The following is a 24535-nucleotide window of genomic DNA, read 5'->3' as shown; positions in this document are numbered from 1 at the left end:
ATGTGGTTCAGTGAACGTGATGGAGAATTGCATCACGAGCAACCTCAAGTCCAGCTTCCACGTCAGCCATGTTTGGCTCTGGTTTTCCAAAAACTGCCCAAACCTCCTGCCACACAGTCTGAAGTGGAGCTCATGCAGGTCGAGAGAGTCCGCCTCATCACCCATGAGCATTCCAGATGTCTTCGGGAAAAACTTGGACTGTACTGCGCTAGCTCTGAACACTCCATTGGGGTTTGTCCTTTCCATTCTCACATGTCCAGCGGATCCCAACACATTAGGCTTCTGGGAGATTCTTCCCTTGCTGTTAATGCTGTGTCTCCACCTCTGTCGGTTCCTGTGCTCATCCTGTGCTCGCTCTTCTGTACAAGTCTCAGCATTCCTGGACTCTGGTTCTGCAGGAATTTTGTGGATGCTGCTCAGGTCACCCGACATCACATTCTGGTTATTCCTCTCAAGAATCCGCTATCCCTGTGGATGGACAGGTCCAGGTCCTGGAGAGGGCCTGTCTGCACCAGCCCGGTTCTGTACTGAGCCAATTTTTCTGCAGGTTGGACCTCCATTACCTCCTGCGGCTAGCTCCATTACCTCCTGTGCTGGTCCAGGGGGTCCACAGACTCTTCTCTAAGAGACTATCAGACAGTTCTGCCCCCTCCAAACTGTGACAATGTTATTAGGACTTTAGTCTACATGCAAGCTTGGCCTGGCCCACCCATTGACCGATGGCCCCCAACACCTGTGCCATGCATTTCTGTCCCCATAGGAGGCCACTGGCAGTGTAAGTCATAGTTTTCAAAGCAGCCCAGCCCCCTCAAGTTAACCCCTGAATATATGAATGGGGGGGCTCTATATGTGTCATATTTGTGTCAATTGAGGAGCTATATATAAAACAAATCTAATCTAATAATGTGGGTACACTATATAGAGTACCGCTCAAGAGTTTAGGGTCACCAAGACAATTTTTGCATAAAAACTCATACTTTCAATTTTCAAATGAATTGCTGAATAAATGGAAAATAAAGACATTGGCAAGGTTTGAAATATTTTTTTTATTCATTTGAAATCATTTTCTCCTTCCCCTTTGCTCCTTCTGTGGCAATTTCAGCATTGAAGATCTTTGACCTCTAGCTGGTAATTTGCAGAGATAATCTGGAGAAATACCCCCCACTGTTTCCAGAAGCCCCTCCCACAAGTTGGATCAACTTGATGGGCACTTTTTGAGCACCATACGGTCAACACAACATCTGGTGATATATTTTCTATATTGTCTTCTGCAAAAAAGTTTTCCATAGTTGAGGCATTATTTGACTCAAATTTAGGGAGGTTTAGTAAATAATTGTTTAGGTGACAATATGTGGACCTTGGTTTATCATATTGTTCCACTTTAACCAAGCAAGGTCTGACCAGCCTAAAGCGTCTATTCTTCAAGAGCTTATTCTTGTGTATAGGGACGAGTTGCAGCCAATGGGGGTAATTTACTAAGGGCCCGATTCACCTTTTCCCAACGTGTTACCCAAATATTTCCGATTTGCGCCGATTCTCCCTGTATTGCTCCGGGTTTTTGCCGCAAGCAATCAGATTGTGGCGCATCGGCGCTGGCATGCACGCGACGGAAATCGGGGGGCGCGGCCGAACGAAAACCCGACGGATTCGGAAAAACCGCCGCATTTTAAAAAAAAAAGTGTTGCGGGACTCGTGCTTACCTTCACTAGGTATAGGCCGGTGTACTTCAGTGCATTCCGGGGAACTTCAGCGCAGCATTGCCACCTGGTGGACGTCGGAGGAACTACCTTAGTGAATCCCGGCCGGACCCGAATCCAGCGCAGAGAACGCGCTGCTGGATCGCGAATGGACCGGGTAAGTAAATCTGCCCCAATGTCTTTGGATGCTCCAAGCACAAGATGCTAGATCAGTTGGAGCTAGGAAATAGGTGCAGGAAAGTCAGGACTGGGTAGTTTCTCCAAAAAACTTTTTCTTTATTTATGTTAATATTGAAACAGACCGAAACAGGTAGTCACAACGCGTTTCGGGGATCTGGGGTCCCCTTTCTCAAGTGAATATAAAATCTGTTGGTCAATGGAGGACACAAGATATATGTACAGAGGTGAAAGTGGGTACAAAGGGTAAATTGGATTGTAGTTGATAGATACAAAATTTTAAATTTTAAATTTACATTCCATATAATATTGAGTACATTCATTAGTAGAAGCATAAAGTAAATGAATGAATCAATAAATAAATATATAAATAAGTAAATAGATAACTAGATCCTTGAAGTAAAAACCAACCACATTATCAATGTTATAAATGTGGATAATTGAGTGATTAAATAAAAAATTAAAAATAAATAAATGGATAGATGAATGAACATATATATATATATATATATATATATATATATATATATATATATAGATGTAGAATGTACCAGAAAATATCTTTCATTCTTTTACACCATGTAGCTCACAGCGTGTCCTAAGTCCTATTATCAATCTCCTCATTGACACTATGGGGCAGATTTACTTACCCGGTCCATTCACGATCCAGCGGCGCGTTCTCTGCGGTGGATTCGGGTCCGGCCCGGATTCACTAAGGTAGTTCCTCTGACGTCCACCAGGTGGCGCTGCTGTGCTGAAGTTCCCCGAGGCCCGCTGGAATGCACTGAAGTTCACCGGCCTATTCCTGGTGAAGGTAAGTGCAAGTCTTGCAACACTTTTTGTTTTTTAAATGCGGCGGCTTTTCCGAATCCGTCGGGTTTTCGTTCGGCCACGCCCCCCCCTGATTTTCGTCGCATGCATGATTGCGTGCGCCAAAATCCCAGGGCAATACAGGAAAAATCAGCGCAAATCGGAAATATTCGGGTAACACGTTGGGAAACCGCGAATCGGGCCCTTAGTAAATGACCCCCTATGTTTCAATCCAGTGCGCATGCGCACAGCCCGCGCGAACCCGCCCGAACAGATAGTTTCACTGACTTTTAACCCGTGCACCAGAACGCTCGCATACATACTGGACCGACTCCCGAACCCTCTCCAGAGCTTGGTAAGTCTCCCCAGCTCATGACTGCCGGCGTTATTTTTGATAAATCCCCTCTCATACTTATACTCTATTCCAACAACTAAGCATATGCATATACTATTAATCGCCTACCTATACCGATATAACTCATATTCCTCCCTCTCATAAATTATTCATTTTTATCATGATCTTAACGGTATACATCATCAATCCATCTACATCCTGATATATTTATATATATATATGTTCATCCATCTATTTATTTATTTATTTTTTATTTAATCACTCAATTATCCACATTTATAACATCAATTTGATAATGTGATTGTTTTTTACTTCATAAATCAAGTTATTGATTTACTGTATCTATTAACTACAATCCAATTTACCCTTTGTACCCACTCTCACCTCTGTACATGTCTTGTGTCCTTCACTGACCAACAGATTTTATATTTACTTGAAAAAGGGGACCCCAGAACCCCGAAACGCGTTGTGACTACCTGTTTCAGTCTGTTTTAATATTAACATAAATAAAGAAAACATTTTTTGGAGAAACTACCGGGTCCTGTCGTGCGCCTACCGTCCTTGACTTTCCTGCACCTACCTCCTAGAGAGGAGAGAGAGGGGTGTGTCTCACATGTTTTTTTTTTAATTACAGTTACTTGTCCACGAGCTCATTCTGACCAAATGTCAGTTCCGCCATTTTAGACTCTACATGTGTGTCCTCCCAAAGCCATACATTCATTGTGGAAGGTTTGTAAGGCTACTTGAATATCCTGGTGCAGTGAAGAGAGCAGTGGGGATTTTAGCATCCCCTCTGACACTGGGGTGTATAAGACATCATTCAAAGGCATAACTGGCAAGAGTAAATGCTGTGCCCTGGCTCACCTGCAATAATGGTGTTGGACGATGACACAAGCTGACACCTAGGACCGGAATCTAAGTGGCACTCGCTCTACACCGGAGCCTGCCTCAAAGCAGGATTGTCTTGCTGCGGTGTGGTGCCACCAGGTTGTTCCACAGGTGTGACTTGCCCGTGGTGGCAGCCAAGGTCGAGGTACAGAATCACTGGGCAGACTCGTGGTCAGGAACAGGCAGACGGTTAAGGCAGGAAGCAATGATGCGAGGTCAGGGACAAGGCAGATGGTCAAGGCTGGCAGCGAATGGAGAAAAGTCAGGGTCAGGTCAGGGTCACAACAGGAGGTCAAAAGGCAAAGAACAAACGCAGAGGGAAGCTTTCTCAGTGGCAGGAAGCTCAAAGATCCGGCGGGGGTTGCTGGGAGCAGCCGGCTTTTTAAAAATCCTGAAAGTGGCCAGTGCCAATCAGTGGTGTGCTGGCCCTTTAAATCTGCGAGTGCCGGCGATTGCGCACCCTAGCGAGAGGGGATGCATGTACTTACCAGCCAGGACGGGAGCAGAAACGCGGAAAGGTGAGTTAATTCGGGACAGGGTGCCACCACAGAGAGGGCCACGGGTGTGACTGCGATCTGAGACATGGATCGCAGGGGCACCAGTGACAGGTGTGTGTCACAGTGTAAAGGCTAGGCGCTGTTAGGCATCACAGGTTCCCAAGCTGAGGCTTGAGAGACAGAGAGAGTTGTACTCTCGATGCAGGAGAGGAGATTATGGTGGATTGCTGAGAGGATGCAGGAGAATCCGCACGTTGTGATCCTAGGCCTCCTTCTCTTGCGCCACCACCAGCATTTTGAGACTTTGTGGAAAGATCTTAGGATTCATTTTATGGAGTACTATTGGGGTATTGTACCATATGGAAAATTAGCTTGTAGGATTTAGCATGATCAATAAAGTAGGGTACTAGTTGACCCAAGGAGGGGTGCGGGATTACATGAGCAGGGATTTTTCTGTCCTGCATTTCTCCTACCCTGAAAATCTGTATGAACTAACCTTTTAGATGGATCATGAGATATCTTTTTCATTTGGGTTTACATTTTACTGCATGCACTGCTTTTATCCAATACTGGAGTGACTCAACTCATTAGTTCCATCCAGACACATGGCTACTTGGCATATAATCTGACTTGATTATTTGGAATTAATTTGGGCCTTTGGAAGAGACAGTGTCCACACTAAGCCGGTTCATGTTTATATGTATGTGTGTACTTTTTAAATGGTTTTCTATTGCCGTATTTTGGTTTGTATTATAGTTTTGACTTTTTTGTCTTATTGTCCTACATTTAGAGCTGTGCAGAAACCCCCCTTTGGCTATGAATATTATACATGGTTCCTGTAGGTGTGAAAGGTGGGCGTATTGGTCTGAAAGTGGAAAAGGAGGATTAACACAATCAAAAACTAATGAGAGTCAGGAGAAGACTAAGTCAAGGTTGTTTCCTAGGAGAATCGGAGAATTGTCCAGGTCTAGGTAGCTGGTGATAGAAACTGAGAGGAAGAAGGGGAGATGCATCATCCTGATTATGAGAGTTGGTATCTCGTAGCATAGAAAATGAGTACGTCGAGAAGCAAAGTGTCCGTGATAATGTGTATGAAATAATTTGTAAATTTGTAACAGTAACTACAGAAGTAACTGCAACTATCAAAATATTATTTTCACCTTGTATCTTGGATTTAAAATAAAATAATATAAATCCAACCAGAAATTCTACTTTCGGTCCCCCCCAAAAAACTAAAATTAAATGTCTATAAAATAGTAACAACTGAACTCTGCAGAAAGGAAAAAATGAAAGTTAAGTAAAAGTTTTTAGGATCCTACAAGGGGTTAATAAGTATTGAACATCTAGTTCTCCGACGTTTGCATTTTACCACAGGTCTAAAATGTATATTTTCTGACAGGTATTAGACAACGTCACAGAACTTTATGGGGGTCATTTACTAAGGGTCCGATTCGCGTTTTCCTGACGTGTTACCCGAATATTTCCGATTTGCGCCGATTTTCCCTGTATTGCCCCGGGATTTTGGCGCACGCGATTGGATTGTGGTGCATCGGCGCCGGCATGCACGCAACCTAAATTGGGGGGGCGTGGCCGAACAAAAACCCGACGGATTCGGAAAAAACGACGCATTTAAAAAAAAAAAAGTGTTGCGGAGCTTGCACTTACCTTCACTAGGTATAGGCTGGTGAACTTGAGTGCGTTCCGATGCTCTTCAGCGCAGCAGCGCCACCTGGTGGACGTCAGAGGAACTACCTTAATGAATCCCGGCCGGACCCGAATCCACCGCAGAGAACGCGCCGCTGGATCGCGAATGGACCAGGTAAGTAAATCTGCCCCATTATCTTCATTCCAGGCATCAGATTGATGATAAAAGTTTCTCCATCTGAAGTTTTCTTAGATTCTCCTTTGTTATCAGTTTCTAATCGCTCACAGTTTTATTTTTATATTTCTTTTATATTTCTTATTACATTTATTGTATTACACACGAGATGATGTTTTCCTCTTAGGACCTTGCCTTCTGCTTATAAGATGCCGGTCATTGGTTTCTCCCTGAATATTACAGAAACTTTCTGCTCCTCGTGTTCCACTATTAGGAGTCAAAGATTTAATCTTCAGAAAGAGGATCATGAACCGGACTGAGGAGAGTGATGGGATCTGAGGTTCTGTCTACACTGACTTACCCAGAAAATATATATTTTTCCAAACTCTATTCACGGAGATAAATTATATTAAATTGTATAAACATTGCACTGGTTTCTAGGAATATTAAACACTTATTTGTAGCAAATTTTTGTCGAAATCTTTAGTATTTAACACACAGGATAAAGATACAGATTTTTTTTTTTTGGATAATCCTATTTTTCACAGCACATTTTCCTTTGTGTTTTTTATCTTCATTGAGAACCCCAGAAAGGACGAGTTCCCTTGGGACTGACTTTATTTGCAATCATTTAATAGGAAATAAAAAAAACTAAAAGCTAATGATTTTATAATACAAAACAATACAAAAGAAATGTATTTATCCCTGAAGGAATTGCGGTGTACCTAGGTCCAGCATTGGGGGTATACAATAGTGAAGGTACATACATAGACACAAACACAGACACATTCAAGAAATGCAGACTTTGAATTTAAATGTTTTTTTGAGGAGTCAATTACTTTTATTGTGTTCTGATAGATATGTAGGGTATAGTAGAAAAATGTTATATTTTTTTTAAATGTGTAACTTGATTGATCAGGACTTTTGTACTATTAGTGGTGCACTCTACGGCCAAAAGTTGGATGCGGCTATGCCCCGGATGAGGCCATTAATGAGTGAGTATAATAAATATTATTTTAAGCATTATCATTATGAAAACAGTAGTGCACTATTGTGAATCCAGCAGCCAGGCAGGTATAAAGACAAAGTTGATAAAAAATAGAATTTTATTTCATCCTTTAAAATACGTTAAAAAAGGATCCATGGTGAAAAAAAACTGACGCGTTTCGAACAAAATTAGTTCTTAATCATAGTCTAAGACTAGACTATATAGAAGCAAAGAGGTAATCACTTAAAATATAACTTTTATTAGAAAATGCTAAAATGTAGCTTTCACAATTTTTGCTCACACCAAAGGATATCATACATCCCTGTCCATCCTGGTACAGGGGAAAAACAGTGAAAAGGCTCACTAAAACTTAACATACATTACATAAATAAATTGTATGTGCTGGAACCTGGAAGCATGTTATAAATATAGATAGTAGGATGTACCTACCACTTCTGCTGGCTTTCCAAAACTAACACCAGAGCAAGGTCACATTTTAAGAGCCCCATTTACTGCACATGAGGTGATCAGGGCTATACATTCTATGCCCTCGCAGACAGCCCCAGGCCCTGACGGGTTTATAGCAGAATACTACAAGACCTTTTCTGCCGTCCTCCCTACCCACTTCACAAACTTTATAAATGCGGCTGCGGAGTGAGGTACACTCCCGACAGAGAACCAGCAAGCTCGGATAGTAACAATACCCGAACCTGGGAAATCTCCTGAGATCCCTCAAAACTTCAGACCTATCTCACTATTGAACGCGGATACCAAACTGTATGCAGCAGTGTTAGCAGCCAGACTCATGCCATATATATCTCAATTGATAAGCGACGATCAGACAGGCTTTATTAAAGTCCGTCAAGCCTCTGACAACACCCGTAGAGTTATAGACATTAGACATCGCATTAATTGGTCGTACGCCTTCTCGGCATTAAGATTGATGAGCATAGATGGTTTTATACTCCGATCCATCCAGGCCTTACATTCCTCCCCTACTGCCAGGGTCTTTGCAAACGTAACTCTATCAGAGTCATTCAATATTACCAACAAGACTAGGCAGGGGTGTCCCCTCTCCCCACTAATCTTTGTTTTATCTATTGAACCTTTAGCAAGGCTACTCAGGGCACATCCAAACATCCAAGGGGTACAGATTGGGGGCTGTTCGCATCTCATATCGTTATACTCAGATGACATACTCCTAACAATGCTGGATCCGGAGAAATCCCTGGAAGCGGTCATGGCCATAATTACGGAATTCGGTAAAAACTCATACTATAAACTCAATATTAATAAATCCCAAGCTCTCCCACTTCATATCCCCTCAGATTCCCTCCACTTCCTGAAAACTAAATATACCCTGGACTGGCAAGCAGCCTCAGTCAAATACCTAGGTATCACTCTCACTAACTCACCTCTTTCACAGCAATTTTCCTCCCTTGCTTGCTAAAGAGTGCACGTCATTACAAAAAGGAGAATTGTCCTGGTGGGCCCTATCGCTGCGTTTAAAATGCTCTTGCTACCCAAATGGATGTATATGTTCAGAACACTCCTGTCACGAACCCGACTCACCGGAGTTCACACACTGGGATAACTACTCTATGGAGTCCCAGAATTTAGCCCTTAAGCTCCGCCCACTTCCACAAAATGGCGTCCTTACGCTAAATTTACTCCACAGAATCTCAGCCCCAGCCAATCCGCACTGCCACCACCCACGAGTTACTTATGCAAAGAAGGCCGTAGGCACCTCAACCACACAGACAATGCACCCTGATGATAACTCAGCACATGCACTCACTACTTACACGATATTACAATTATTAATTCACACAGAACATGCAATCGCTTACTACATGGACTATGCTAATAATGACCTCTGGTAACGTGATTCCCTTCAGAGACTCAGATTCTTTAAGGCTACAAGCAGAGGCTTATTAAAAAGTTTTAATTTACATAAAAATGCAGTACACTCAAAGAATTAAATTGTCAGATAAAATGAAAAAAGGATTAAAAACAATACACATACAATACTTACAAACAGTTATGGAAGAAGAAACAAAAAATTCTTGCTAGTGGAATAGGAAGAAATTCTTTGGCCCGAGGACAGGGCATAAGCATCGATCCAGCCTTTTATTGTCATAGAGTCACTCAGTCTGAACACTACTATGTGGCTGCTTCATTAATTTAAGCCCAGGTGATTTTTTGACTCCCACCCCTGGCTGTGATGTCACTGTGAGGGGGATTTTTCTATCCCCCTCCCATCAGTGAGCTACTTTTTGGATCTGGGTTTTTATCAGAACCCCATAACTTTTGATTGGGAGATGGCACAATTGTGCCTTGGCTTCCAACCAAACGGGCATGTTATTACACCCCATACCAAACTCGGGGTGTCTTAGCCTAATATCAGGGGTGTTCTGCTATTGGCTGCCTTCCATTGCAGCTAATGTTCTGATTTTCGGTCCAGAAGTGTGTCTAGACCCCATAACTGTCCTGTGTAACTTGGGACCTATAATTATGAATTATGTCCCAGTTATGGGCAGCTATGATATTCCCCTTTATCTTAATTTGGAGGGAAAAACATGCAGTCTGTGGCTTCTTTTCATCCCCCACTAGCTAGACTACTCTGGCCGAAAGGTGTTAATTTTACCACTTAGAAGACCATGCTTCTCTGATCAAACATAGACTCCCTGGGGTTTTATAACCCCCCTGCCAGGCTCATCTTCTGGCTGGTCTTAAACAAATGGAGCCTAATGATTTATAACAGGCAGAATGAAACACAAAGAACGAAAAAAATATATATATAACAAACTGTGGAGGAGTAATATTATTATCACAACTCCCCATACCCATACTGAGCTCTTTCTTGAACAAGGCACAGTCTGTGCTTTCTAGATTCATCTGGACAGGTAAAAAAACAGGATTAGCAAAACACATCTTGGTTAAACACAAGAGCATGGGAGGTCTGGGAGTACCTGACCTAAAGGCTTACTATATAGCTACTCTACTAGCCTAAGGTGCCTCCTGGCACAATGCTAAAGACAAGACCCTTTGGATGCAAATTGAATCGGCTATGTGTGGCGGCCTAGATATGTGTAATATTCTAATTGCATCCATCTGGAACATTCCCCTACCTAACACCCCTTCAACTCCTTTAAAAGCACTTCTATGCGCCTGGAGATCCCTCCACACAACAGCTGGAAACCAGTTGACGTGGGCAGATCTCCCACTCTCTACCCTTACCGTAGCTATTCCCTCAATATCGCTATCTAAATGGGAGACAGCAGGGATAAACCATTGCGAGCAACTGTTTGGTGGGGAGAAAGCCATACCATTCAAAGTACTTAAGGAAAAGTACGCATTGTCAGACACCGAGTTTTTACGACATGCCCAATTAATACAATAAATTGAGTCAAAACTGACAAACAACCCTTCTTTTAATAAAGATATCTTTATCCTTATGTTTCGTAAAGGCAAGGGTATTAAACCATTTTACACCAAAGTTACTCAATGTATGACATTCCAATATCTCTATCCTTTAAGAATGTGGGAGCGTGAGCTTAACACACCTATTTCCCCTCAAAGCTGGTGCTCGTCTATGAGAATAATATCAAGAGCACTTAAGAACACCGCTCAGGTAGAGCTAACTACGAAATTAATGCTGCATTGGTATTATACACCAGTCCGCCTCAGTCAGATGTACCCAAATGCATCCCATCTCTGCTGGAGAGGATGTGGGGGAAGGGGCTCATTGACACATATTTTCTGGGATTGCCCCTTATTACAACCATATTGGACAAGTGTGTTCTCCCTTATGAGGTAAGTGTTCTTCCATAGCTTCCCCAGGTCCCCACTGCTAGCCCTATTACTCATAGGGATCCCCAGAATCTCAATGCCCTATAAGAAGCTTTTGGTAAAAATTCTGACACTGGCTAAACTCCTCATTGCTCGAAAATGGAAATCCCAACTGATTCCTACCAGGGAGGAACTAATTACTGAACTTAACACAGTTTACATGTATGAGGAAACAATGTCCTATGGCTTCCTGAGATCACACAACCCCAAACTGATTTGGGAAAGTTGGTCCTCCTCCCAACTCTGTTCCTCTATGGGTGGGCCTTCCGGTACTCTCTCAGTCCCCTAAAATAATATGCAGTACATCCTAATTATAGATCCTCATAGCATACTCTGTGCCCTAGTTGTTGTTGTTTTTGTTTTATAAGTTCTGAATAACCTTGTCCACACAATGTCCATCTCACTACTCCCATAAAGGGACACAGCTAAGTGGATATGTATGCTTACAGGATCGACTATCTTTGTCCTTGATCAAATAGATGTATGCAACAAATTTTCTCTCACATGCCCCGGAATATTTGTATGGTAATATTTGATCTTTCAATAAGCTGTGATATGTCACGTGTTTTATGTTGTAAAATTGTGAATTTTTTTAACAAATTGAACGAAATTAGTTACCTAAAATGATTTTCCATGGATCAAACAGAATTTTGTGCTAGTGAATATTTCATATACAGGCCGTCCCCTACTTAAGAACACCCGACTTACAGACGACCCCTAGTTACAAATGGACCTCTGGAAGTTGGTAATTTACTGTACTTTAGTCCCAGGCTACAATAAACAGCAATAACTGTTATTAAATATGTCTGTAGTTAAGATTTATTGTAAAATCCTGGTTCTTATGACAACCCAACATTTTTAAAATCCAATTGTCAAAGAGACCAAAAAAAAATTTGGTTGGGGTTACAATTATAAAATATACAGTTCCGACTTACATACAAATTCAACTTAAGAACAAACCTACAGACCCTATCTTGTATGTAACCTGGGGACTGCCTGTACTCCAAGTCCAAGTTTTACAAGACACTTTTGACTCACCAAACATCATAAATGTTTCCTCAGTAAAACCAATACATGTTTGGTGTCACTTGAGACTTATTTATCCATTTAAAAGTGCCGCATAAGTACTAGTGTTGAGTGGACCTGAACCCACAATGCTCTGGCCCTTGTAGAACATGGTGGGTTCGGGTCCCCAAACCTGGACTTCAGCCAGAAGTTTAGGTTTGGCATTGGGGCTCATCCTGGACTGGTAACACCGCCGATCTGTACTGAAGATGACATCACAGGGAGTGACCCTACTCAGGAAAATGGCAGAACGCTTGTGAAACCATCAGAATTTATAGAGTTATATTCTCGATCGTTGCCAACACCAGGGACGGAACAAGGGTAGATAAGGGTAGGCGATCAGATGCATACATCGCTGTCTGCACCCTTCATGGGTCCCAGATGTCACCACCAACATCACTGTCTAGGTGACGGTGGCTGGGTCATAGAGAGAAGGGTGCAGTCGCAGCCTCCTGGCAACCTGCTGACACAGGAAGAAGGGGAAATCTGCAGGGAGAACAGGTAGGTGAGTATTATTTTTTTTTTATTTTGCTGCACTGCATATATAATGGTGGTTGTTTGACTAGTTTTCTACAGAGGGCATGTACTGGGGCCAGCTATTTACAGGGGCCATGTACTGAGACTAGCTATCTACAGGGGCCATGTACTGAGACTAGCTATCTACAGGGAGCAAACATTGGGACTAGCTATCTACAGGGGCCATGTGCGGGGACTAACTTTCTACAGGGGGCATGTATTAGGACTAGCTTTCTACAGGGGGCATATACTAGGACTAGCTTTCTACAGGGGGCATGTACTGGGACTAGCTATATACAGGGTCCATGTACGGAGACTAGCTATCTACAGGGAGCAAACATTGGGACTAGCTATCTACAGGGGGCATGTACTAGGACTAACTTTCTACAGGCGACATGTACTAGGACTAGCTTTCTACAGGGGGCTTGTGCTGGTACTAGTTTTCTACAGAGGCCATGTGCTAGGACTAGCTTTCTACAGGGGGAATGTGCTGGGATTAGCTATCTACAGGGGGCATTTGTTGTGAATAGCCATCTACAGGGGGCATCGGCTGGGACTAGATATCTACAGGGAGCATGTGCTGGGACTAGCTATCTACAGGGGGAATGTGCTAAGACTATCCATCTACAGGGGTCATGTCATGTGCTGGGACTAGCTATCTACAGGGGGCATGTACTGAGACTATCCATCTACAGGGGTCATGTCATGTGCTGGGATTAGCTATCTACAGGGGGCATGTGCTGGGACTAGCTATCTGCAGGGTGCATGTACTGAAATACCTATCTATAGTCATGGCCATAAGTTTTGAGAATGACACAACTATTACATGACACTATTACATGACTATTACATCACATACAGAAATACAAGTGCAATCATATTATGAGTAACAAAAGTTTTTATTGGCAGTTACTGCAACAAGTCAATATTTGCAGTGTTGACCCATCTTCTTCAGGACCTCTGCAATTCTCCCTGGCAGCTCTCAATTTCCTTCGGGACCAAATCCTGACTGATAGCCGTCCATTCTTGCACAATCAATGCTTGCATTTTGTCACAATTTGTTGTTTTTTGTTTGTCCACCCGTCTCTTGATGATTGACCACAAGTTCTCAGGGGGATTAGGATCTGGAGGGTTTCCAGGCCATGGACCAAAAATCTCTATGTTTTGCTCCCTGAGCCCTTTAGTTCTCCCCTTTGCTTTATGGCAAGGTGCTCCATCATGCTGGAGAAGGCATTGTTGATCACCAAACTGCTCCTGGAGGGTTGGGAGAAGTTGCTCTTGGAGGACATTCTGGTCCCATTATTTATTCATGGATGTGTTTTTAGGCAAGACTGTGAGAGACCCGATTCCCTTGGCTGAGAATCAACCCCACACATGAATGGCTGCAGGAGGCTTTACAGGTGGCATGAGACAAGACTGGTGGTATCGCTTGCCTTGTCTTCTCCGAACAAGCTGTTTTCTAGATGTTCCAAACAATCGGAAAGGGGAATCATCAGAGACAATGGCTTTACCCCAGTCCTCAGTAGTCCACTCCCTGTACCTTTTGCAAAATATCAGTCTGTCCCTGATGATTTTTCTGGAGAGAAGTGGCTTCTTTGCTGCCCTCCTTGACACCAGGCCTTGCTCCAAGAGTCACTGCAGTCTCACAGTACGTGCAGATGCACTCACACCTGCTGCTGCCATTCCTGAGAAAGCTCTGCACTGCTGGGAGCCAGATCCTTAAGCCAAAGCGCTTTTAAGAGACGGTCCTGGCGCTTGCTTGTCCTTCTTGGGCACCCTGGAGCCTTTTTGGCAACAATGGAACCTCTCTCCCTGAATTCCTTGATGATGCGATAGATTGTTGACTGAGGTGCAATCTTTCTAGCTGCGATACTCTTCCCTGTTAGGCCAGTTTTGTGCAGTGCAATGATGACTGCACGTGTTTCTTTAGAGATAACCATGGTTAACAAAAGAGAAACAATGATGCCAAGCACCAGCCTCCTGGTAAAGTGTCCAGTGTTGGGATTCTTACTTAATCCTGACAGATTGATCTCCAGCCCTGTCCTCATCAGCCCCCGCACCTGTGTTACTGGAGACATCACTGACACCATGGCAGCTGCTCCTTTTAAGGCGCCTGCAGTGAAGTTGAAATGTGTTTTGGGGAAAAAGTTCATTTTGTAGGCAAATATTTACTTTGCAATGAATTGCTGTTAAGCTGATCACTCTTTATAACATTCTGGAGAATATGCAAATTGCCATTATAAAACCTGATGCAGGAGACTTTGTACTATTCTCAAAACTTTTGGCCATGACTGTACTGGGGGCATGTACTGGACTACCTATCTACAGGGTGCATGTACTGGGACTACCTATCTACTAGTGGCATTTTATGGACTACCTATGTACAGCAGACATATGCTGGGACTGCCAGTATACTAGGGGCAGGTGGCTATATATTAGGGGGCAGGCTATATACTAGGGGGCAGGTGCTAGGCATATACTAGGGATAGCGGCTGGCTATATTCTAGGGGCCAAAGGCTGGTAATATACTGGGGGGTATGTGCTTCATGGCTACATAATGGGACGGCTATGACCAATGCATTTTCCACTCTTATACTTGAGTCAATAGGTTTTTCCTGTGTTTTGTGTTAAAATTAGGTGCCTTGGCTTATGGCCTTGCCTCCGGTTTTTTCACCTTTAAGGTTTTTTAAGAAGTAGCAAACTTGATTAAACCTTTACCAAAGTATAGTTCATGTACTTCTGCAAACTATAAGCCCTGTCTCCCTGCAGCTCCTTCTCCTCTTCCATTCTGCCTTCAGTTTAACCAGTTAAAATACAAAAAGTATTTGGACTTCTTTGCACCATGAATGCTGGTAACATACGGTCACGGTTGGTTTTAGACTAAGTGCCCTGGGCAAAACTAAAAGTGGGGCCCCAAAATAAACTATTATATGTAGAGATGATCGAGTATACCCGTCCGAGTATACTGCTCGGTCAAGTATTAGCATACTCGGAGCGGCTCGTTACTCGGACGAGTATCTCGCCGGCTCGAGATCGAGCATTAAATTAAGTGAAGAACAGTATTTTTATTACATAATAAAATATCCCAGATGTTTCCTGATGTTTTGCTTGTTAGAACACATTGAAATAACACTATTCTTCACTTTCCAGGTGTGCGCACGTGTCTCCCGCTAAGTTAGGAGATGTTCGGAACATCTGGAATGTGAAGAATATTGTTCTTTCAATGTGTTCTGCACTTACATGGTCCTGTATTCACTGTTTTTAATGTTTTAATTCTATTCTTCACTTTGCAGCTGTGCGCGCGTATCTCCGAACCTATCGGGAGACACGCGCGCACACCTGCAAAGTGAAGAATAGTGTTACTTCAATGTGTTCTTACAAGCAAAACATCAGTAAACATCTGGGATATTTTATTATGCACTGTGTTCTTTTAATGTTCTCTTTTACTAAAAAAATGCTCGGGTCTCCCATTGACTTTAATGGGGTTCGTTATTCGATACGAGCACCCGAGCATCGGGAAAAGCTCGTATCGAATAACGAGCACCCGAGCATTTTAGTGCTCGCTCATCTCTAATTATATGTACAGTCACAGTCAGTAAGAGGCTCCTTTAGTCCTGCAAAATAATTACACTTTGTACTTACACACAGTAGTAGGTAAGTATCTGTAATACGGGCTGTAGGAGGATTTTATAGGAGGTAAACAGATGATAGGTAGATGGATGATGGATTACATTGGTTACACTGGTTTATACACAAGAACTCTGAATACTGCACTAAGTATCAGGTTATGTGAATAAGCTCAGATAATAATAGACACAGAGGGGCATATTTATCAGGACCTCTGTGCCACGCCAGTGGCGCAGAGGCCCTGAAATAATCGCAAATGCTAGCTTATTGCTAGCTTTTGTGATTATTTGCTCCGATCCACCACCTTCACGCCAGTGGGGAGTGGGCCGGCGTGGGGCGTTGCTGTCCCCGCACCTGCGCACTCGCTGCTGCCGGCGACTTTTCATACCAGGCAGGGCCTGGCGTAGGATAAACGTTGTGCTGCCGGCAGCCCAGATACATCAAGAGGCGGAGGCGGAAGCCTCTTGATATATCGGGCTGCGAACTTGCAGCGGCGGGGCTATCACGAGCGCCAGCGTATGATAAATATCCCCCAGAGAGGGTGAATGGGTCAGATAAACACAGATTCGGGTAGACATGGTTTCTGACAGTCTCAGGATTAACAGAATTCCAGACAGGATCAAAGTACACAGGGTTTCTGGCAGCTTTGGGGTAAACAGGATTCCAGACAGTTTCGGGCTACAGAGTTCCAGACAGACTTGAGGTACACAGAGTTCTGACTCTGGCTTGGAGTACACAGATCTCTGGATATACAGAGCTAGATACATTTGATTACTGCTGAACTGCTTCTAATATGCCACTAATATGATATAGTGGCAGCTTGAGGAGGAGGAAGTTGCCAATGCAGCAGGGGCATCCGCACCACCTCGGTGCAATATGAAACTCCACATTCAATACAAAAGAGCCCAGAAATACTTCTAAAGAGATTAAAGGTGAACTTCAATCTTAAAGAACATCAGTGTCAGATTGTAGCATTGACCCCTGAGGAAGCTGCGGCTAGCAGCGGAACGCGTGAGGCGACTCCTCCTGAGCCCTCATCCCCATCTCACACCTTTTTGGAAACACTCATTGGCATTGGCTTGCATTTCTAGATCTATGCACTTTATTCTATCACTGGTTTGTGCCGGCATGGACGGATATTATGCACAGTGAGTGCACAGATTGTTGCACACCCTCTCCAGCTCACATACACCTGCCTTGTATTTATATTTTGGAGTTAGTGTTGTGGGGTTTGTTTGTTGGGGGCCCAGGTCTGGATGACCTGACAATATCAGGTGTCAGGCTCCAGTTGTTTCTTTATTCATGGGTGCACTGGATTTGAATCCTATTTAAATGTTTTTATCCTTTTTGTCCTATTGATGTTTGCTTTATGTCTATATATGTATTGAAATAAAGTATTTTTGTTTTTTGCTACATGACACATGCTCTCTTGTCTCTAATTTGCATAGATTGTACCATCCGTCGTTGTTTGAGCCAAAGTGGAATTAATGGGAGACAACCAAGAAGGACACCATGGCTGAAAAAAAGCTGAAAAAAGCAAGATTGGAATTTGAAAAAGAAGATGTTAACAAACCACAAAGCTTCTTGAAAAATGTTCTATGGACAGATGAGGCTAAATTCAAAGTTTTTGGCAAAACACATCAGCTCTTTGTTCACAGACGAAAAAAATGAAGCATATCTTGAAAAGACACTTTCCCTACTGTGACACATGGAAGAGGCCATTATGTTCTGGGGCTTTGCTGCATATGGCACAGGGGGTCTTGTATCTGTGTAGGGAACAATGAAATCTCAAGACTATCAAGAGATTCTAAAGAGAAGCTTGTGGTCAGGCGCAGGCCATGGGTCTTGCAACAGGACAATTACCTAAAACACAGCTAATAATAACATCCAAGAAAGGCTAAGAGGAAAACATTGGACTATTGTGCAGTGGCTTCCATGAGCCCGGACCTAAATTCTATTCAGCATCTTTGGAAGGAGCTGAAACCTGGCATCTGGAAAAGGCCGAATCCCAGACAACTTATGAGGAGTGGTCCGATTGCCTCAAAAGGTTGTTCACCAAAATATTAAATTAAGGGAACCATCATTTCTGTCCATGAGTTTTATTTTTTTTTTAATTCTGTTAGAGCCTGAAGGAAAAGCAATATCTGCCTTTAGTTTGTTCATTTTCATAGCAATTTTATTTATTTTTACATGTGTAGGAGGGGGTCTTTACATAGCTATTTATGAGGCATCAATTGGGATGATGCGTATTAATTAGAGATGAGCGAGCACTGAAATTCTCGAGTGCTCGTTACTCGGGTTGAACTTTTCCCGATGCTCGAGTGCTCATCTCGAATAACGAGCCCCATTGAAGTCAATGGGAGACTTGAGCATTTTTCACTGAAAGAACACATTGAAAGAAGAACACTAAAGAAGAACACATTGCAGATGTTTGCAGATGTTTTCGCTGAAAGAACACAGTGAAGAACACATTGCAGATGTTCCGAGCATCTGCTAACTTATCGGAAGACACGCACGCCTAACGGTGTTCTTCAAAATAGTATATGAAGAACAATATGTGTGAAGAGCACATTGCAGATGTTTCCATATGCGTGTCTTCGATAAAGACGCGTGTCTTCGGATAAGTTAGCAGATGTTCGGAACATCTGCAATGTGTTCTTCACTGTGTTCTTCACTTAAATGATCCTGTGTTCACTGTGTTCACTATTTTAATTGTATTCTTCACTGTTCTTCACTGTGTTTTGTTAACTAAATGCTCGATCTCGAGCCGGCGAGATACTCTTCCGAGCAACGAGCCGTTTCGAGTATGCTAATACTCGAACGAGCATCAAGCTCGGACGAGTTTGCTCGCTCATCTCTAGTATTAATTGATTCACAAGGGGGGGCTGCAATTACTAAGGGGGGCTTTATACTATAATACATTCAACTTAAGCATAATTCATTAGCTAAGAAATCTGGAATCATTGACAGGAGGGATCTTAATAAAGTTAATATGGGTTTTGCAGTAAATAAAACCAAAATGAATATATAATGTCATAAATATATCTAAATGTATCTTGAAAGAAAAAAATATATAGGCAGACTAAGGGTAATGTGCAGACCCAAACCCGGGTCTCTGAATACCACTCAAACCTCCACTGATAACAACAGCCATAGGTGCCGGCATCATGTGTGTTAACTCTTTAAAGGATGCAGGCAAAGTGACATTATTGGGGGAGGGACAATCCTTGGGAAAACGGCAGCACTTTGCCGGCAGCTTTTAAACGATAATATCTCCGGTCAATGCCACTTATCATGAGTGTCTCTGGGTTGGGGGGGGGGAGCAAACCCAAACCTTAAAGGGTCCACTCATCCTTAAATACTAACCAGGGTCCTCAAGTCACCAGGGCTGGCAGTAATTACATAAGTTTCAGCTGAACCATCTACAGTGAATATAAGGTCATAACATCCAAAGCCAATGGAGAGTATCTGGAAAGTAGAATTATTGTATTTTTTACTTTTCTAATAAAAGTTAATATGTGTTACAAATCTTTTTTTACTTTATTAAACTTTAAGTAACTAATGAGGCTTCAAAGATCCTAACGACCTTAGTAAAAATAATTGGCTGGAGCTTCCTCCCCGCAGACTCCGGAGCTGCAGACTATTCCCACCAGGTCGGTATATACTGTATATATATATATATAGTCCTGCACTGTTTATATTATGCACTTTACTATTTTCTGACTTTAGACTTGATGTGAAGATGGAAATCTCTATAGAAGAACGTTCTGATGGTCTCTCCTGCGGTAAAGTAGCAGAATCTCCTCATGTGCTTTATGTTTTCTTAGGAATAAGATAATTTATACTATTGTGTTTTAAAGTTTTAGAGAATTCCAGTTATGTTGTTACTTTTTTCATTGGTTTTTACATATTTTTACATTATTTTCTATATATCTTTTACTTTGACATATTATATTATTTTACATTATATTGACATTAATTCCAAATACTTGGCATTATTATACAGCAAATAACTCCCAGTGTGATGTGTATGGGAAGAAGTTGTATTACAATATATCATGGCCCAGATACAGTATATACAAAAACTGGTGTAATCTGCCTGGGTGCAGTTTAAACTTTTTTGTGAAAGTTGCGGCGCATTATGTAACAGTGTCTCGGGCTCTTAGTAAATCCGGTCAGTTTTCAAGTTTTTAAGAGGTGACACAGTTGCACCTTTTTTTTGTTACTTTGCTTCATGTGGCAAATTCTAAGCAGTAAGTTTAGTTTTCTAAAGTTTCGGACAAAGGGCAACTGCAACACAATTGTGGAGCAAACACATAATAATTATAACAATTACACATGCAAGATCTGAGACACTTTTTTTCATACAAATGTTGACGAAAAACTGGCGCGGACACAATGATATATCTGGGAACAATATACTCACGTCTTTATCAACTTTAGAGGAATTTTTTTTTAAGTGATTTCTAACCATGATCATAAAGTTCTACATATCATTTGGCCACATGTAATCTGCTTGGGAAAGCACTTAATGGATAGAGACTACAGTCATTCCCATTGAGAATTATCCTAAAAATATAATCATTGCTCGTTTGTGTAGAGATTCTGGAATACCAGGCACATCATTCGGTGATCGAAAATCCAGAAAGTCAAAAGTTTTTGGAGCATTTCTCTATTTGCCTCTAATGAGTCTTCAAATTTTTTCACTTTTGTTCTTAGATGAATAGTTGTGATCCAGGTAACGAGATTCTAATGAATTCATAAAACATGATTGAGCTACAAAATTCAGGAAATTGTGATGAAAGGAGATGAAGGTCCATCATATCCAGTCTGCAGTCTTCCAGTGTTTGTTCTTTAGCTGCATTGATCTGGACTTCCATCTTCCACATTTCGTCACCAGTGCTTGGAACTATACGAAAACATTAATGATTTGGAAGGTAAGTTCACTCAAAGATTTCGAGAAGGAAAGTGATGATCTTCTGGTTCATCTTCTGGAATCTTTACCCAACATTCTACTTGACTAGTCTGATAGGGTTAGGGTTACAAAAGTTACAAACATAAGGTTGCGCCCTCCATCCACCATTTCCCCACTGGCCCACCAGAGCAATGTTCTCACCACCAAATACAAGGAATGAATTGATGACTCTTATGTCTGTATCCTCTTCCTGATAATATTCTCACCTCTGTGCCTCATTATCGGAGGGTCTGCACATCTTTATACATACAGTATACAGTATATTGTGCACTGCACTTACATGTATGCAGCTTCAATTATTGTTTATAATCTTTTTTTTTTTTTTTTTTTGCTCTTTTGCCTGAAACAAAGGTTTTTTTTTTCTGAATTAGTGGGAAATATTTGAAAAGGAGCTCAACCTACATAAAGACCCATTGTAACAGGGCAATGAAAATACTGGAGATTCTTGGGTCTTTAACATTACTTGTTGTGTCATTTAACATTACTTGGGGGTCATTTACTAAGGGCCCGATTCGCGTTTTCCCGACGTGTTACCAGAATATTTCAGATTTGCGCCGATTTCCCCTGAATTGCCCCGGGATTTTGGCGCATCGGCGCTGGCATGCACGCAACGGAAATTGGGGGGGGGGGGCGTGGCTGAACGAAAACCCGACGGATTTGGAAAAACCGCCGCATTTAAAACAAAAAATCTGTTGCGGAGCTTGCACTTACCTTCACTCAGCCTGAGCAGGTGAACTCCAGTGCGTTCCGATGCTTTTCAGCGCAACAGCGCCACCCGGCCGGACCCGAATCCAGCGCAGAGAATGCGCCGCTGGATCGCGAATGGACCGGGTAAGTAAATCTGCCCCAATGTTACAGAATGATCTTAGTAAGAATCTCCTCCCATACTATTTTTTAGGCATGTTGTCCCACTTGCATCAGCGTCTTCCTCGATCTACACTAGTAGGTTGAGGAGACGTTGAGTTTTTGTTATGTCCTTATCCAGCAGTTTGAACTGGGTTCTAGTGGCTCGCTGACCTGATTTCTGCCGAACCTTCTCTCTTTCTATGACAAAGGGTTAACTGTGGGAGTCTGTGATTGTCTGCTCCTTTCACTTGGAGTAGGTCCAATCCTCTCTATAAGTGTTCATCACTCACTCCATAGGCTGCTGGTCAAATTACTGTCTGGCTTCATTCACACTTGTTCTGTAATTTTTTTCTAATTCTCTTCTGGTACCTGACTTTTTCCTTGAGCCTCTTACTACTTTGTGGATCTCGATATTGGCAATGTTTACTCCGGCAGTTGCTGACCCAGTTTGTCCACTCTTGATTTGTTTTTAAGTTTGTTTGTCTCGTTGTCTTCTAGTTGTCCTGGGTCATTAGGACTCACCAAGGCAATAGGCAGGTGTCAGCTTTGGGGGCTTGGCTTAGGGCTCACAGTCTTTGTCTTCCTGAGTCCCAGTCCCCCTTACACATGCCTTGTTGTTCAGTCTCTGCAAAAAAAAAAATATATATCCTAAAAGTTATATGAGGCTGTTTAAAAAAATATATATATTACATTTTATTGTGTACAGTGCCAACAAGATTCACTAACTCCCTTAATCGAGATCTCCTTTTATTGTTTCACTCAGTGATGGAATAGATCCTTGATATGATGTTTTTGAAAGATTTCGTCCACTTGGGCAGTGTTTTACTTGTTTATAAATCTTATTTTCACCAGGAGAACAATCAGACCTGGGTCAATGAGGTTCTACTCTTGGGATTCCAGAATCTTCAGGGGTTTAGAGTCATTGTTTTCCTTCTTCTACTCTTCATCTACGTCTTGGCAATTTGTGGAAATCTTCTGATCATCACTTTGGTGTCCAACACCAAGAGTCTTCACACTCCGATGTATTTCTTCCTGGTTCAGCTCTCTGTATCAGACATCATGTTGACCACAACCATCGTTCCCAACATGTTGTATCTTGTGTTGAATAAAGAGGAATTGATGTATTTTGTAGGTTGTTTCATTCAGTTTTACTTTTTTGGTGTCTCTGAGTGCTCCGAGTGTCTTCATCTAACTGTGATGTCCTATGACAGATACTTGGCCATTTGTTCTCCATTACGTTATTCCACCCTGATGCAACGTGTCTTTTGTCAGAAACTGGTCTCCCTTTCGTGGATCCTGAGCTTATGTGTAATGTGGTTGGAGGTTATAACCATCAGCATGCTAAGGTTTTGTGGAAATAACATTATCGACCATTTTTTCTGTGATCTCTTCCCTCTTCTGGACCTTTCTTGTTCGGACACCTCGATGGTTCAATTGGAAATCGTCCTTCTTAGTATTCCTGTACTTGTCTTTCCATTTGTTTTTATTATCATTTCTTACATATTTATTATTTCTTCTATCTTAAAGATCCCATCAATCACTGGTAGACACAAAGCTTTCTCCACTTGTAGCTCCCACCTGACCGTGGTCTCTCTTTTCTATGGGACGTTGTTCAGTTCTTATGTTCTTCCGACCAGAGATAAGTCAGTTAATGGTAAGGTCTTACCTCTGCTATACACCGTGATGACTCCTTTAATTAACCCCATCATTTACAGCCTGAGGAATAAAGAGATGAAGAATGCATTGGATAAGTTTTTGTCACAATCTATATCATAGTCTCATTCAGTCCTTATTGACCCCAATCTGTATCAAATATAAAGAATACTTAGCTTATCGTCAGAGTTTACCCACCAAATATACTCTAATTGCAAGAATGCTGGGCCATTTGTTAACAACTTCAATGTTTATTCTTCAGCTTTGTCTTTCCTACCTATTCATCCAAAAAATTTTTTTGTCCTTACCGGTATATACAGGTAAATGTTCTCTCTAGATCAGGATGGTACGGTGTGGGAGTGGCCAGGGTATAATCAGTTTCCTAATGCTTCCTCATGCATGGAATTGTTTTCTGTATCCATGCTGTACCTTCAAGGGCTGTTATACTGACTCCTCCATGGTAACGCCCCCCAGGGGCCTCATGGCTTTAGGAAGAAAGCCACGGTTAACAAATAACAAAGTGTCCCTAACTTATCATGCTTGATTTTCATGGTAGATTTTCTTTCATTCTTACAGTATTTTTCTGACTATAAGGCGCACCGGAATATAAGGCGCACCATCAATAAATGCCTGCTAAAATGTCTAGGTTCATATATAAGGCGCACTGGACTATAAGGCGCACCTGATTATAAGGATGTGTGACCAGCAGGTGGCAGACTTGTGCATAGATCAAAGCAGCTGTTGTCTGTCAGTATGGTTCATATAAAAGG

General features: G+C 42.2%; 1 protein-coding gene across 1 annotated transcript; it reads left to right on the top strand.

Annotated features, from left to right (window-relative positions):
• On the top strand, positions 1-23888 carry LOC140128737 (olfactory receptor 11L1-like). The gene is made up of 3 exons (XM_072150436.1): positions 1-326; positions 21150-21228; positions 22965-23888. The coding sequence occupies exons 1-3, from the start codon at positions 1-3 to the stop codon at positions 23886-23888; spliced, it is 1329 nt and encodes a 442-aa protein (XP_072006537.1).
• The last annotated feature ends 647 nt before the right edge of the window (positions 23889-24535 follow it).

Source organism: Engystomops pustulosus, chromosome 4 (assembly GCF_040894005.1).
Source record: "Engystomops pustulosus chromosome 4, aEngPut4.maternal, whole genome shotgun sequence".
In the NCBI taxonomy this organism is placed as follows: domain Eukaryota; kingdom Metazoa; phylum Chordata; class Amphibia; order Anura; family Leptodactylidae; genus Engystomops; species Engystomops pustulosus.
Note: the sequence above shows the minus strand (reverse complement) of the source record. Positions and strands in the feature narration are given on the sequence as shown.